Below are 15,713 nucleotides of genomic sequence, written 5' to 3'. Positions count from 1 at the left end.
GCTCACATTTCTCTCATTAGCAGCACCAAACTGACCCAGAATAGAGTGTTACCAATACGTTGTTTTTTTTTTTTTCTCCATCACAGATGTGATTTGAGATGAAATTTCATTATTTCAGCTGCTTTTCTATGTCAAAATCAGACAAAGCTGCCCTTGGAGATGGAAGTAGGAAAAGATGCTCTGAACTCTCCCTTGTAGAACCCTCCTGGGCTTTGCAATGGAAAGGCATCTTGATTTTCAGGGAAGAAAAATATAATTTCAGATGCACAAAATATTACTTTACTTTGGTGACTTCAAGGCTTTCTTTTCCTTGTTCAATTAGCAGGAAATATTGACATCATAAATTAAAACCTCATTTATTTTTCTTGTGATGTCCTGTTTGGAGAGTACATTGAAGTAGGTAGGTGTCAAATGGGCTGGAGACAAACTTTTCACTATAAAATTATCATTAACAACACACAAAAAAGTGAGTGCTGAGGATCTGCAGAACTCTTGGCTTCTCAGTGCTCCCATTCACTAGATGGTACCACATCAGCCAAGAAGTAGCTGGGATAGGACATCCTCCAGGAACTGCCCATCTGGTGTTCACTGTCTCTTTTGTTTCTTTCTTTCTTTCTTTCTTTCTTTCCTTCAGGTCATTGAGTGCATTACCCAAGGGCGAGTTTTGGAAAGACCTCAAGTCTGCCCCAAGGAAGTGTACGACATCATGTTGGGTTGCTGGCAGAGAGAACCTCAGCAACGGCTCAACATCAAGGAGATCTACAAGATCCTTCATGCTCTGGGGAAGGCCACACCAATCTACCTGGACATCCTTGGCTAGCAGTGGCCACTTGTCAAAAGTCCCTGCTCCTTCCTTCCGTCCCTCTCCCCCTCCCAAGTCCTTTACCCCTCAGCTCCCAAGCAAACATCTTCATATAAACTCAAGTGCCTGCTACACATACAACACTGAAAACAAAACAAAACAAAAAGCAAACCAACAAAAAATCCACAAAACAGCAACCTGTAAGGCAGTTTGGCTTATATATATTTATAGATATCTCTCTATATACAACTTCTACACCAATACAGAAAGAAGCTGCTGTTACAGAAAATTATAAGACTTTAAAAAAAAAAAAAAAAAAAAAAAAAGAAACAAAAAAGGGAGAAAAGAGTTCTTAAAAAGATATATATAATTAAAAAAAAAAAAAAAAAAGATAAAGAAAGGAGAAGATATCTTTCACCCGAGCAATGAAGCAGTGAATTGTAACCCTGCTGTGAGTATGGTTCGGGCTGCTAGGCAGGGCTCTAGACTGGTTATGGCAGTGATGCCGGCCCGGGTAGGAGCCCCGGGAGGAAAGCCTTGCCCTGGTTGTATGATATGCACTGAATGTGTGAAATCAGTCCTCCCTTTTCGTCCTTGCCTTCTTCCCTCCTTCCCAGCCCGCAGGTGATGGGCACAAAGCCAGGGCAGTGCCCCTGGATGAACTCTCTTTTACCAACCTCTTCCCTCTCTTCCTCCCTCTCAGTCCTTCCCCACCCCCTCTCTGCCTTCCTGCCTTTTTACTCCTTCCAACATTTCAGGACAATTTTTCTAATTTGCTGATTCTTAAATGTATAGACTCAAGGCTTTCGACCACACAGTCAAAGGATTGTGGTACCTACGGGTAAAACACACACCGGGAACCAGCCGCCTTCCCGCAGACTGCGAGCCGGTCTGACCCAGACCCCCCTCCTGCCCCATGCCGGCTGCTGCCAAGGCTGGGAGAGCAGCGGGACCAAAGCGGCTGCGCGAGGGAGTCGAGGGGAGGGTCCTGGAGACCCATTCCCGAATCATCCCCAACCCCTTTCAGTGTGTGAGATAGGAGTGCCATTCGTCCAGGGCGCCCAGTGCAGGCAGCAACCTTGGGAGGAGCAACCCCCCCAGCCCCCATTCCTGCCCCTCCTTTTTCTCCCCACCCTTCACATTTGCTAGTGGTCATGGGGTTGTTCCCCCTCTGTCAGCTGTCTACACCAGGGCCAAATTGGTGTAACCTTCAGCAGACAGGGTTGGATCCCTTCTCCCCTCATGGGGGAAAGGCTGCAGTGTGCAGACAGCTGAAAGCATGCCTACATCTTGTCTGGGCAGGCCTGTGGGGTCAGCATATCCCAGCGCTCTTCCTCCCCATTCTCTTCCCTTCCCCATCCCTGCCCCATGCTTCATTCCAAGCCGCAGGCATAAGACAGCGGGGGACAGGGAGGGCGACAAGGCTTGTGAGATGTCTGGGAACCTACCAACACCTGCCCTCAGCCCCCTTGGCATTCTCCTCACGTCCCCATCCCCCGAAAGGATTGATGCATCTGCCTTAGAGCTGTTGTGAAATGCAGAGGCTGAAGAATAGCTCCACAGGCAGCCCCCGGAGGAGGGGGGGAAGGAGGGGAAGGTGCCTTCAGGAGCAGACGGCTCAGCGGATGGCCGCAGCGGCCAGCCTTGCATCTCAATGAGGAAAAAGGCCTGACAGGCAGCGACAGGGTGGTGGGGACAGCGAGGGAGAGACAGAATCATCCTCCCTATAGCTCATCTCCCTCAAGCAGGAAATAATCCTGACTTGGGGAAAGGCTGAGTCAGACACTGAATCCCATCCATCCAGACTGGGCTGAAAATACAAAGCCTTTCTGGGTCTTTTTTTCATGTGGCTAATGGAGGAAGGGGGGGGAACTTCAGCTTGGCAGCTGCTCTCAGGAGGCAGGGAGCGGGCAGCACAGGCATTGGCAAGGCAATTTTGAGAAGGCAACAACTGCTGGCACAAAAATTGCCTGCTTGGATGTGATGTTTGTCTGGAAGGGAATGCAGATGGAGGAAGAGGAGGTGGAAAAGGGATCTTGGCTCATCCCCCATGGCCAGGGTAGTGTTCATGGCCAGGATGCAAGGGGAGCTAGGTGACTCTGATTATGGCTGGCTACTAAAAAGGAAGATTTTGCATCCTCTCCTCATGCCCCTCGTCTCTCACCAGTCTCTACCTCTCACCCACAGCTCTGGCATGACTTGGCCTATGGCTTCAGAGAGAGGCAGGGAACACTGCACCAAGGTTTGTGATGGCAGCAGTGGCTGTGGATTTATTCTGTGCTTGTGTAAAGAGCAGTGCAAGCCTGAGATGAGAGATAATGTGTGGCAGTAACCATGTGGGAGTAAGGATGTAACCTTCCTCTGCATGTTAGAGAGAGCTGGGCTGGTGGGACAGACTCGAGCCAATGAAGGGAGGCTGGACAAACTGCCACTGAACAGCCACCAGCAGCTCACAGCATGGACACTAAAGATGGCATGGTCAGGGACAAGAGTGTGGACCGGCGCTGGGAGTCTGCACACAGGAACAGCATACCATGCCACCCCTCAAGAGCAGGATCTTGCTCCTTTGGGAGAGGACATCCAGTTTTCCTCATCTGCCTACTTAGGTCCACCTTTGAAAAAGATTGTTGAAGGGTTGCTAGCCCTGGCCTGGCTGCTTTGACTGGTGATTCTGTACAATGGGAGAACAAGCAATGGCTGTTAATTGCTTAGTGACTCCAAAAGAAAACTCTTCCCTGGGGCTGCCTGTCCCTTACCCCAAATGGCTTCTTGCTCTTGTGACTCCCAGGTACTGTGCCAGATTGTGCAAGGCCACCACTTTGTCCACACCCCTCTCTCGCTCTCATGTTCTCATTTCTATTTTTGGCCAATGTCATGGGCCTTTACACTATCAAATCACCTACAGACACTGTGTTCCCATAGTCGATGAGATTCTCTTGTCACCATTCAGCACAGCAGCTACAGCCTCCTTTCCTTCCTTCCTCTTTCCTCCTTCCTCTCCTCCCTGGCACCACCACTCTGTCCCTTTTGCCACCTCTTTGTACGGTCATGACAGTGAGCTCAGGAGCCAAGCATGCTACAAGCCTTAGTGCTGCATGGTTAGGAATAAGTAGTCTGAGAGGCAAGGAGATGGGTGCCCAGAAGATGTGAAGTGGCTGAGACCAAGGTTCAGGCTACCTGACTGCTTTACTCTCACCCTCACCAAGTGAAGTGACTGCCTTGGAAAAAGGTCCTTTTGTCAAAGTTAATTGTGAACAATTGCTCAGAAGAGCAGGATAAGCTGCAGTGTGATGTCTCCCTGGCTGCTGCTGCTGCTTTATGCCCCTTGGCCTGCTGGTACTGGATGGAGGTTTGTTGGGGGGGAGGAGGAGGTTGTTTTGTGTTCAAAGACATGATGGAAACTGCTGCATCCCTTTTTGGCATGACAGTTTTGGAGGGGAAGAGGGAAAGCAGCTGTGCTGAGTTCCTGGTGAGCACCCTCTAAGACCTCATTTCAAGAAGCACCTTCCCTGAACCAGAAGCGGAGCTGCCCATCAGCACAGGCCATAGGGCTCTTCTCTGTAGGAAGATGGGCTCTGGAGTGGCCCCGCTGTGTGTGAGGGGAGGAAGAAGAGCAGATTTGGAGGGAAACTCTCACAGGGTGCCATAACTCTGGGTGTGGGGACTGTTTGGAGGCAAAGAGAAATGAGTTCATGCTCCTTCTCAATTTCCAGGAGAGATGCTTCCCATTTCCCTACCTCTACTAAGAGCAGAGCTATCCCTGCTGCCTTGGAACACTGACAGGTCTCACCCAGCTCTGGGGCAAGCCAGGCCTAATTCCCAGCATGTCCAGGCAGACGTTCCCACCACCCAGCCTCTTCCATCTGCAGTTTTCTCAAGGGGCTTGTGAAAGGGAACTGGGAGGAACGCTGGGTTGAGCACTGCTGAGAAGGGACCATGGGGTCTTCCCTGTCTCAGCTGCATCCTGCTCCCTAAAAACTAAAATTGTTAGCACAAACTCAGTCACCCGAAGGTGTCATTGAAATGGTGCTTTCTTGGGGGGGAAGGTACTCTTTTGGTGCATGGTACAGATGGCAACTGTATACCAGGGCTGCAAACTGTGGGCAGTAAATGTGGCTCCAGCCTCAGGGTCTCACCAGTGGCCTGTCTTGTCTTTTTCAGATGTTACTTTTCCTTCCACCCCAGCCTGTCAGGCTGCAAGATGAAAGCTGAAATGTAGCAAAGGGAAGACACACAATGATTTGCCAGACTGAAAGTCCATCCTGTCTCCCACAAAGATTGCCCATCTGATCTTTTAAAGTGTCCCTCAGTGCATATATGTTGGGGGTGAAAAAGAGCCTGGGCTGCCTCATTTCAGGTCTATCCTTGGGTCCACAGGGTGTTGGAGACAGGTGACTCTGGGAACATGTGCTGCACAGACAAATGTGAAAAATCTGGAATGCCTTTAGAGAGGCTGTTTTCTTGACAGACATTGTTAGCTTTGAGCTGTCTGCTTGTCCCCAGGAGTAGGTGGAACAAGGTGAGAAAATATGTGGGGAAATAAAAAAGCCAAGGAAAGGGAAAGGCTGGTTTTAGAAGGTAAGTTGGGTTGGGAAATTGAGACTGGTTTGGGGAGTGTGGCATAGAATTTTAAGTATCACAGTGGATACAAGCAAAAACAAAATACTGAAGCTCCAGGAAAACTTAGCTATAATGCTGGGCAAATACTGGTTTTAAAAGGAGACAGAAACCAATAAAATCAAGGGACCACTTATGCAGGCAGAAAACAAAATCACTAGGGTTTGTGCTTTCTTGTGATTTTTTTTTTCTTTTTTTCCTATAAGAAAATACAACTAAAAGAAGGCCTGAAAAAGTTATGGTTTTTAAGGGTCATAGACAGAAGTATAACACTACTTGAGCTGTTTCCTTTCATGTTAAAGGCTCTTATTTCCCAGAACTCAAATGTATGATTTTCTTTGAGCTCAGGATATGGGTTGAAGGATGCAGACCTGGGTCACTGCAAGCCCGTGAAACCAGAAGTAGCTCGGAGCACTTGATCAGCAGGCATTTATGTGTCATTTGGCATGGAGACAGTACTTTGTTCAGCGTGCCATCTTAAGAAGGTTTTAAAAATCTTTCTCATTTCCCCACCCGTCAGGGAGTATTTACATCCTTTGCCCAACTATGACTTCCAGTGGTTAATGAAAAGTCAATGCAAGTAGCTGAATTTTGGTGCATCATATGTCCATCTTTGTTTCCTGATCTGGTCAGGAATCAACTGAACCACTACAGCCATGGCTTGTACTCAATGCTTTTGTAACAGCTGTAGATGTGTTCTCTGGTCATAAGGCAATGGTGAGGATAAGCAAACTGAATAAATGGGATCCTGGGTGCAATACCATGCTGTAGTGACTCCTCTGATAGCTGGAAAGCTATGGATATCAACAGGGCTTCTCTGCTATGAGACGCAGCAGGCACAGGCATGCTTTGGTACAACCCAAAAGGTTTGTTCTCCATTTAGATGTAGTGACTTTCAGAAGGATGGTAGGGTCATGGAGCCTTGGCACAACAGTGCTGTCTCCAAATGAGTACCAAAAATAGAAAAGGAGAAATTTCCCCTCTCAGCACTGCTTTCCAGGAATGGACAAACTTGCTTAACTCTAAGGTGCCTTCCCACTCATGCCCCAAGGTGTCTCTTACATCAGTATGTATTTAATGTTTCTTTAAGTAGCTGCCAAGTCTTTAAAAACCTTTTCCCTTTGCCATTCTCCTTGCAAACAGGGATATTGAGTTTTAAGTCTGGAGAAATCAGGTGTTTTCAAAACATCCGTTCTGGCTGGCAGTGTCATAAATGATGCAGGCAGAGACGTCACTGCTCCAAGAGGAATGCAGGAGCATTCTGTCTCTCCCGTGACTCTTATTTCTTTCCTATACAATACTGAGCCATGAAAAGGCTCCCTGAGAGAACTGATAGGAGTCCCATTGCTTGCAACTTTGAAAAACTGAACTGCAAAAAGAGATAAGAAGGACACAGTCTTACAGCTTTCTTCAGGAGCTGAGCTGTTATGTTGGTTTCATCCTGATGGCTTGAGTTTCTCACAGACCCAATATGACAGGTCTTTCAGACTAAAGGAATGATCATTGGTTCCTCCTCCTTTCTGCTAATTTCACAATTTTAGCATCTCTCCAAGGGGAAAGGAGGCACAACAAATCTACCCACCGTTTCCTCACACGGTCAGGAGTCCTTTATAGGAGCTGATCTCCTGCCCAGCACAAGCGACTCATTCTACAGCTGAAAACTTGAGCAGATGTTCTGAGGGTGTGTTTAACTGCTGAACTACTGGCTGCTTAGGACAAGGTCCTAGCAGGGAAGGACTAAAATACCTCTAAAGAAAATTATGGCTCTGGGAGATCTGAATGTCTTCTTGCACGTTTTCTCTTGCTCTCTGCTGGCTTCCAACCTTCCCAGTCTTTGCTGCTTGATACTTATCTGAGTTTCTGCATTCACTTACTTTTTAGAGCACAGAGAACTGGTGAAGCTGTTTGATTTCGATGTGGTAGGTGAGATAAGATTTCTCCCCCTGCCTTCTTCTTTTTCTCCCTGTGAGGCTACTGTCCTTGCAGTTCTCAGGACTCGACTAGCAGAGTTTTTAAATGAAGCGAGAGTCTTAATGTGAGGTGAATCCCAAGACCACAAACAGTTTGGACTTCAAACAGTGAGAAAATTGGCGCCGAATGATTCCGCACACAAAGCAGAAAACTTTCATTTCCTGCAGGCAGGATGGAATTGACTGTTATATTAAGACTTCAGAAGGAGCACTGCCCCGGAGTAATTTCACTGCTGTCAGGCAGTGTTGACATCTAGATTAACCTCTGTGCAGTGAATTTTACAGCAAAGCTTATTGTAATGCATGTGGGGTATCTCCTGTAAATCCCAGCTGAAGCCCACAGTGTCCCACCCTTCTGCACAGGAGAAAGGGTCGGGGAGCAGCCACTATCATTTTTGACCCCAGCAGAGCATGACTCTAACCTCATCCAGGCCAGTTCTGCTGAAACTGATTTTCTACTGTTCTAAAGTGTCAATAGCTCCAGCCTGTATTTTTTTTTTTAATTCCCTGAAGAAGTTTACATCACAAGGCTGACATTTTTTGCCAGTGACAAACAGCTCCCTTCACGTATCCATGCAGCAACACAGTCCTAATTAAAAAGCACTAGTTAACCAGTGGCAATTAGCTGTTTGCACTGATTAACTCCAACACATACAATCCCCACACACTATGCTCTGATCAGATGTGATCCAGGACTAAATGGCAAACCAACTCCCAGAGGATGCGAGATGATGGCAGCCAATCCTACTCACCAGCACACAGGCACACTATTAACTCTATCTACTAAACCAAAACTGCATGCATTAAAGAAGTTCACACAGTTCCTTCAGTCAAGTCAGAGGGCATTGCAAAAGAAGTCTCTTGACTCCTGAACTGAATGCTCCCACTGTTAATTTGAAAGCATAGGCTGGACCCCAAGCCCTTTTGTCTTTTGCTGAAAGAGTAGGATGAGCAGCAAGACTTCCCAGGCAGGAGCACAACAGCTTCTTCACTCTTGTGTGGGTAGAGACAATCCTGTCTGTGGTTCTCAAGATGCATCTCTGAGATGCACTTCTTTGTGAAAAAGACACTAGCATCTAAAAAAAAATGGAAGAGGAAGGGGAAGGTTTTTTTGGCTTTGTGTTTTTGCCACACCTTCTTATACACTTATTTTCATACTCAGACATTGCTCTGCAATCATGTGCAGGAGGTTCTAGGCAAGAGACAAGCTATCAGGTGCTGAACAGATTATCCACTAACCCTAGGGACAAAATCTCAACAGTACTTCTAGAAATCTCTTTCAGAACCCACCTATCCTCTCACCCACAGCTCTTCATAGTAGGTGTACTGTTCGATTTGTCAAAGGCTTTGGATAGCCTATGAAGAGGAAACAGGCTTGTAGTTTCCCCTTCATCTTCAGATGGAGTTATGTGACCCTAAAATTTCTGCAATCAGGCCCATCAGGAAGATTGCTTCAAACTAACATTTACTACCCCCAATCAGAATATAGCTGAAAAGGCTACCCAAGGTTATAGAGAAAGTCAAGCTGTTGCTTTGGACTGGAATTTGCTTTGGAAGGAATTTGATGGACCAATTTAACCACCACAGCACATCAAAACCTGGTGGCTTCATTTAAAAAGTAATCAGTATTGTATTTCGCTTTAGACATCCGTGCATTAGTGTTCTGCAAATATGATTTCCTCTTTGTTTGCATTATTGATGCCATAAAATGTCAGACACATTAAAGAAAAAAAAAAGAGGCTAACCTTTGGGGTTTGGAACGATTCTGGCTGAATTGCAGTTGGGTTACTTTTCTTTTTATTTCCCATGGTAGCGATGCACTGTTACTCATTCTGCTATTGCTTTACAAAGAGTTCTCTGTAAGTGTATTTATTCAGCCAACCATATTTCAGGAAACACATAATGATATTTTTTGCTGTATGTGGCAGTGTGTGTGTATGTGTGTTTGGACGTGGAAGGGAACTGGAGCTTTTTACAGGAGCCCTCCCATGCCTGGTAGTATGTTGGCTTTGTTCAACGCTGTGTGCCTCCCTTCTGCTCAGGTGGCTAGTTTGATTTAATCTCAAGGACTGACTTTTGTGATCAGGATTTGAGGTCTTCTGATTTTTCACTGCCCAGAATCCATCATCTTCTTTCACCATTCAGTGGCCATCTGCTATCCACAATAGTTCCTAGATGTCTGTGTCACAGAGATTACACAGCACTTGAGTCTCAGGCATGTGGTAGAGAAGTTTCAGCTTCTGGTCTTGGACCAATGGTGAGTTTGCTGATTTAGCTTTGTTCCTACTCTGTTCCCCACCCGAGGCTCACTGACTACTGTTCCCAAGGAAAATGCTATTAGTTGCTCAGTGCTTTTTCTCCCAGACCATTAAGGAGCACTGGCCTTGGCAGCTGTAGGCTTTCTGCCTCATCTCTCTATAATGAATTGTTCAATTTTCCTGTGAACCTTTTGGAAGAATATTCTCCCCCTTAAAATCCAAAAAATTCTCTTCCCAAGTCTTCTGACTTCTTGAAAGTAAAATGAAAAGATAAAGTGGAATTATCTCCCTTACGTAGAGATTTTCATCAGTACTAAGATTTTTTTTTCAGCTTTTCCTTCCAGTGACAGCAAGACTTGGGAGCAGGGGGGCAGGGATACAGTGGAGCAGTCTAAGGAAGGGACTCAGCTAGGACCTAGACTGCAAGGTCACTTGTTCACCTGCTAGGCCCTTTCCAGCTTCATACCACAAGAACCTCCCAGCTTTTCATGAGCAGCTTTCTTCCCAGCTTTCTTGTTCCAACTCTAGTTCTGAGGAATGACCTTCAGATGGCCTTCAGATCTCCTTATCTTCACAGATCCATCTCAAGGGTATCCAAACAGCCTGAAGAAGAAGTGACAGGGGCTGAATGGATGTGTAATTCAGTGTCTTTCTCCCCCTTTTTCATCAGGGGCAAAGACAGTGAAAGTGACAGAACAGAAAAAATATTTTTTCAGACAGAAGTGATCCTGTTTCTTTTAAAACTCAGATATTTAAGATGCCATGCAGCAGTACCTATAAATATGCCTTGAAATGTTGAATGAGCACAAGGAGTCTATTTGATTTTGTTTTTATGTCTGTAATTTCTCTCACCAAGTATTCGGCAGTTACTCAGCTCCCAGCAGGTTGTTCTGATTGCTGGAGAGATGGTTGGGATTGATTCTGGCTGTGATCTGTTCAAGTCCAGCCTCATTCTTACATAGCTAGATTGAGACAATAGAAATAATCATCAAGGGCCTGAATTGTTCCTGTGTAACTAAACCTTCTTGTGCAACACCAGGCTAAGCCTTGAAGGGGTTGAACACCCACAACTTTGTCTGAAGTCAGTAAAGGCTGTGGATACTGAGAGGCACTGAAGATCACTATGATGTTAGGAACAGAACAGCAGGAGAGAGGAAGAGAAGTGCTACAAGAAAAAAACCCAAACATTATATCAGAGAAGACATTGGTTGTTTTATAATACAAGAAAATCCACTGCTGTACATGAGAAAAGACTCAGAATATTCACCCTGGCAACCAAGAACATCTGTCATCAGGACAGGAGCAGCTCTCTATCCTACAAACCTCCTCCCACTTTTAATTTCCTTTTTCTCCTTCTTCTGCTAATACAGAACAAATACTGGCTTATGGCTTTCTTGAAAACTGAAATTAAGGTAAGGGACAGATTTGGGAGAGGAAGAGAGTGGCCAGACCCTGCTGGATGATATAACAACTTCATAGTCCAGCACCTTTTCAGTAGCAAGTGTCTGGTGTGCCCCCCCCCCCCCCCCCCCCTTTTTTTTTTTTTTTTTTTATACAACCCCTGTTTGGTGCAAATAGTGTTCACGATGAGGATAAACCAGTTCAGTCCTCAAGAACAATAATAAAAAAGCTCCCAGTAAGGTGAAGGTTTTATCGCAGCGACAAAGTCGGGAGCCGCGTCCCTGCGGATCAGCACCGCGGACAGCGGCGCCGCCTCCTCCGGCGGGAGCTCCGCTTCTGCGGGGGGAACCCCGCTTCTGGAGGGGAAGCTCCCCTTCTGGAGGAACTGGAGACCTCATGACCACACCAGTCAGGGCACGACTGTCTCGTCCTTTATTCTTTTCTCCCATCCTTTTTTTTTCTTTCGTGTAAAATCATTAGCCAGTATCTTGTTTCCAGATGATGGAGTCAGGATGGTTTAAAGCACAAAACAATCAATCCAGTCCAGGGGAAAACCACTCGTCCTTCAGAATTAAACTCTCTGCCCCACTTCTTCCTGCACTGGTGTTTCACCTATGAAGGCTCTGACACTAATTTGGATTGTGAAAGGTTCCTATCTTCTTGTCTATTGGGACAGTTTGACAAATGGAGAGATACTACACTACTAGCCCTTTAGAAACAGTATTTATTTTATTGTCAGCATCATGTGATTCAGCTTTGGCCATCAACTAAATTTACTGTTGGTAGAGGGTAAACAGACAAATCTCTTGGAAAATTCAAAGGGGCATATAAATGACACTGTGGCCCCTGAAAGTTATTTGGACATAAATCCATAAAAAAACCACTTTACTATGTAGTGGAGAAATGTCAGAAGAGTCAACCAAAGATGAAGAGCCATGCAGGGAAGATCAGACATCAACAGGAAAGGCTCCAAATGGAGAAGCAGTCATATCTCACATACAAAAAAGGCAGGTACTTCAGTATCCAACTTGCTCAGCCTGCATACTTGGGATTTCAACCCACTTGCTTTCCTGGATCACACTAAGGAAAATAAACCCTCAAGTCAGGGTTGAAGATCTCCTGAACCTCATCATCATGGTGAGAAGCTACTGGGAAGAAACATGCAAGCGCACTCCATCTTTAAAGTTTTGTGTGAGGAAGAAAATCCAGAAAGGTGGTCCAGAAAGTTGGACTATTCCCTCCTGCCCAGTACATGCTGCTTCCTAGAAGCATTTGTTCTGTGTCCCATCTCCCACATACTCCCCAGCTGTGATTGGCAGTTACTACAACGGGACATCTGGATGGACACTCAGAGACAGTGATGACTGGAAAGTGCCTGAGACACAAGACCTCAAAATTGTGAGTAACAATACCAAAAATGAGGAATTGAGGCCAGACATCTGATGCTTTGGGCCATTTGCAAGTCAGAAAGGATGAGCTTGCAGGGGATGGCAAAGATGGTTTAATAAGGAGTTCAGAGAACAAATGGTGCTAAGGCAAGGGAGCAAGGAAGCCTACTGGGACACAGGGATAGGAAAGAAATAGTCAAGGACTAGGATAGTGAAAGTCAGATGTGAACTGTGGCAAAGCACAAAAGGGCTCTGGTTGGAGAAGAACTATGGATGTGAGGAAACAGTCACTACAAAATGATGTGTGATCATCTAAATGAGTACTGATAGTTTCTCCAAACCTTCAGCCTTGCTGGGCTTCTCCCAGGCCCACCTTCTTTGCTTCAAACATTTAAAAATACCATAATTTTCACTGCATTTATTCTGCTCTCTGATGGCTCTGGTTTTAGTACAAGCAGGCTAGATTGTTTTAGTTCCCTTCACTCCCCCTGCTCAGCCCCATACCCAGCCAATTCTCTGTGTGAAGGAGAATTGCCTATTTTTTTCTTTTTTTTTTTTTTTTCTTTTTTTCAGAAGTGTCTTTTAAATTTTCAGCTAAATTGGGAGGCATTTTTTTGCATGAGAGCTTCTTATACATAGGCTTAAAGCAGAATAAAAATAAATAAATAAATACACTAAATTACTCCCCCCTCCCCCACCTTGTCTTAATAAAGTGCTATTTTACATAAGTTATTTCAACAGAAATAAAGGATTTTTGTGCAGACAAATGATTGGCACTGATTTAGCTTTCCGTGAGGGTTACAGCTCCCTCTGCCTCTTCTGGGTCAGGCAAGGAGGCAAGGTTTCCCCAGGTAAAGGTTGAGGATACACAACCTTCTTGGGTGAAGGCTTTCTTGGGTCTGTCAGGCTGTTTGAGATGGTGTTTAGGGGCTGCATTGTGCACTGGCCTCTAGTAATTACTGCAAGACATCTGTTTTGAAGCATTATTGTCCATCAGTGGCTTGCGTGGCAGTGTGATGGCCTAGGCAGAGAAATCACTGTGGTTTTCTGTGCTGGCACTCCTGCCACAAGGAGAAACACCCAGCCTCAAGAAAAATGCAAGGGTAGACTTCCAGGAAACTACTCCTACTCCCAGCTGAACAGCCCTTCAACAACACGGACAGGTTTGGCCCCATAAGATGCTGCTTCACAGCTCACTCTGGCAGGTGAGCAGATACTGAGAGAAGGATGGGGCTACATCTCAGAGGAAAGACATTTTGATGGCATTTTTGTTGTTACTTTTATTTAAACCAGCTTATTTTAATCTCAGTTAATGTCGCTGAAAGTCTGCATGAGCAGAAAACAAATCCTCTGGTGATGTTTGCTGAATTGATTTTTTTTGGCAGACTTTTTTTACCCCATACATCAATCCATGTTTGCTTAGTTTGAGGCTTCTTTTTCATCATTTGAATCATATTTGCCACTTTGCAACTGAATTGTCGGTTCTCAACTTTTTCCATCCTGAAGTCTCCCCTTCTCTAAATCAAAACTCACCATTTTCCCCTGCTGGGAACAACCCAGGTTACCCCTCAAGGGAGAACCTGGTGAGAGCAAGGTGTTTGTGATCTCTGCCTGCCCATCCCAATTCCACTGGCTCCCGCTCAGAGGATAAGGAACCCTGATCTGAGTATTGGTCAAGGTAGGGTCCCACTTCTCCCCTACCTGCCACATCATGTGCACTGAGCACACTGCTACCCTGGAAGGGGATGACTGATACAGTGTTAGTAAGACTTACAAGAAGACTTTTTAAATTAAGGATTTGCAGTGAGGTCAAGGGACCTTTTAAAGTGCTGAGGTATTTACTGTCCCCAGACCTTCCCTTCCTTCCTGCCCTGCTTTGTCCCTTCCTCTCTCCCCAGCCTTGAAATGAAACAGAAAATTATTTTTTTAAAACTGTGTCGATAATTTATGTTTAGTATAAAGGATGATTTAATGGCATCACCAAAGGTCATTTTTTTCATCTCCGTGTTACTGCCCCAGCCCCAGAGGCTGTGCATCCCCTCTTCCCCATAACTCTACTGCCCTCTCCTTCATTCACTTCACACATCTCCCCATCACCACCCCACCACAGCGTACCACACACCAGAAACCTGCTTCAGGTTCAGTCGACAACCGTTGGAGAACAGAGATTTCAAATCGAAACCTCCACTCCAGACCACCACAAACTGGAATCATTTCCACCTTGAAAATAGTCAGTTGCTGCAAATGAAAGGCAGACTCATTTCTTGAATTATGTACGTTTTTTTTTTAAAGCCTTTTATACCTATTTACGTGTGCGTGCACCACGTGTACACAGTGGTATCTGTGTGCACAGAGGCACACGAATCTCTCTCTCTCAAATATAAATATATTGTATGTTAGAGCTGTAAATATTCCTTGGTCATGTGTCTATGTCTTCTTCAAAGTATCATATCCTCAGTGTTACTTTAACAACTCCATTTATTGATTGATGAAACTGTGTGTAGACCTGTACCCTCCTGACATAGTTTATGTAGCGCTCTCTTCTCAAATAAAGTACAAAACTACCACTAGCACGTCTTCCTTTCCTTTTTGTTCCATGCTAAACATTCAGCTTTAATTCATAATAGTCTATGCTGAAAATCAGTGCAGTTTCCAGCTATGCCAACAGTGCAGGAACATCCAGATGATGCTTTAGGACTCGTGTATTGTTAGTCAATCCAGCAAGTATAGCTGTTCTTAATGAAATGTAATAATCTGTAGGTGAAGTGTTGTTCCAACTACAGTAAATGGAGGTCTCACTATCGACCTGATTCATTCTTCCCACTTAGCCCTAGGTACAACCCTACACCAACCATAGTTCACTTCATCCTAGTAGAGATGACAGGAGTTCATGCTGCTCCTCCCCTCTGTCAGTGGGTCTCCACATCATTACATCAAGCAACCCTCCCACAGTGCAGAAAGCTCTCCTGGACTTAAAAGAATCCAGTCCCTTCCCCATCATGTTGTTGGTTTGTTGTTGCCTGGATTGCTCAGCACCTAAACTTAACTCCCCCTAGTAAATCTTGAGGCTAGGAATAAGACTCAGGGTTATGACAAAATTCACTGCTGTCAATCGCTTCCTCTAGAATCCTGACACTGGCTTCATGCTGAAATCACAGCGACCAGAGGGTATTTACCACTGCCAGTTGAAAAAAGCCTCTGCACAGATACACTTACTGGGCAAAACCATAAAGGTGATTTGTGAAGTAACACTTAATTTACTGCAACTGACACCAGA

General features: G+C 45.4%; 1 protein-coding gene across 2 annotated transcripts in view; it reads left to right on the top strand.

Moving 5' to 3' along the window:
• Positions 1 to 15,006, top strand: part of NTRK3 (neurotrophic receptor tyrosine kinase 3) — a 230,908-nt gene extending 215,902 nt beyond the window's left edge. For both annotated transcript variants that reach the window (XM_032994218.2, XM_032994217.2), the window contains one exon: positions 635 to 15,006. In XM_032994218.2, the coding sequence (XP_032850109.2) occupies positions 635 to 820 (186 nt within the window). In that variant the 3' untranslated portion in view covers positions 821 to 15,006. The remainder of the gene's footprint in view (positions 1 to 634) is intronic.
• Positions 15,007 to 15,713: the final 707 nt, after the last annotated feature.

The sequence above is a fragment of the Tyto alba genome, unplaced genomic scaffold (assembly GCF_018691265.1).
Source record: "Tyto alba isolate M040663 unplaced genomic scaffold, T.alba_DEE_v4.0 Super-Scaffold_41, whole genome shotgun sequence".
NCBI lineage: Eukaryota > Metazoa > Chordata > Aves > Strigiformes > Tytonidae > Tyto > Tyto alba.
This window is presented reverse-complemented; position numbering and strand designations above follow the sequence as displayed.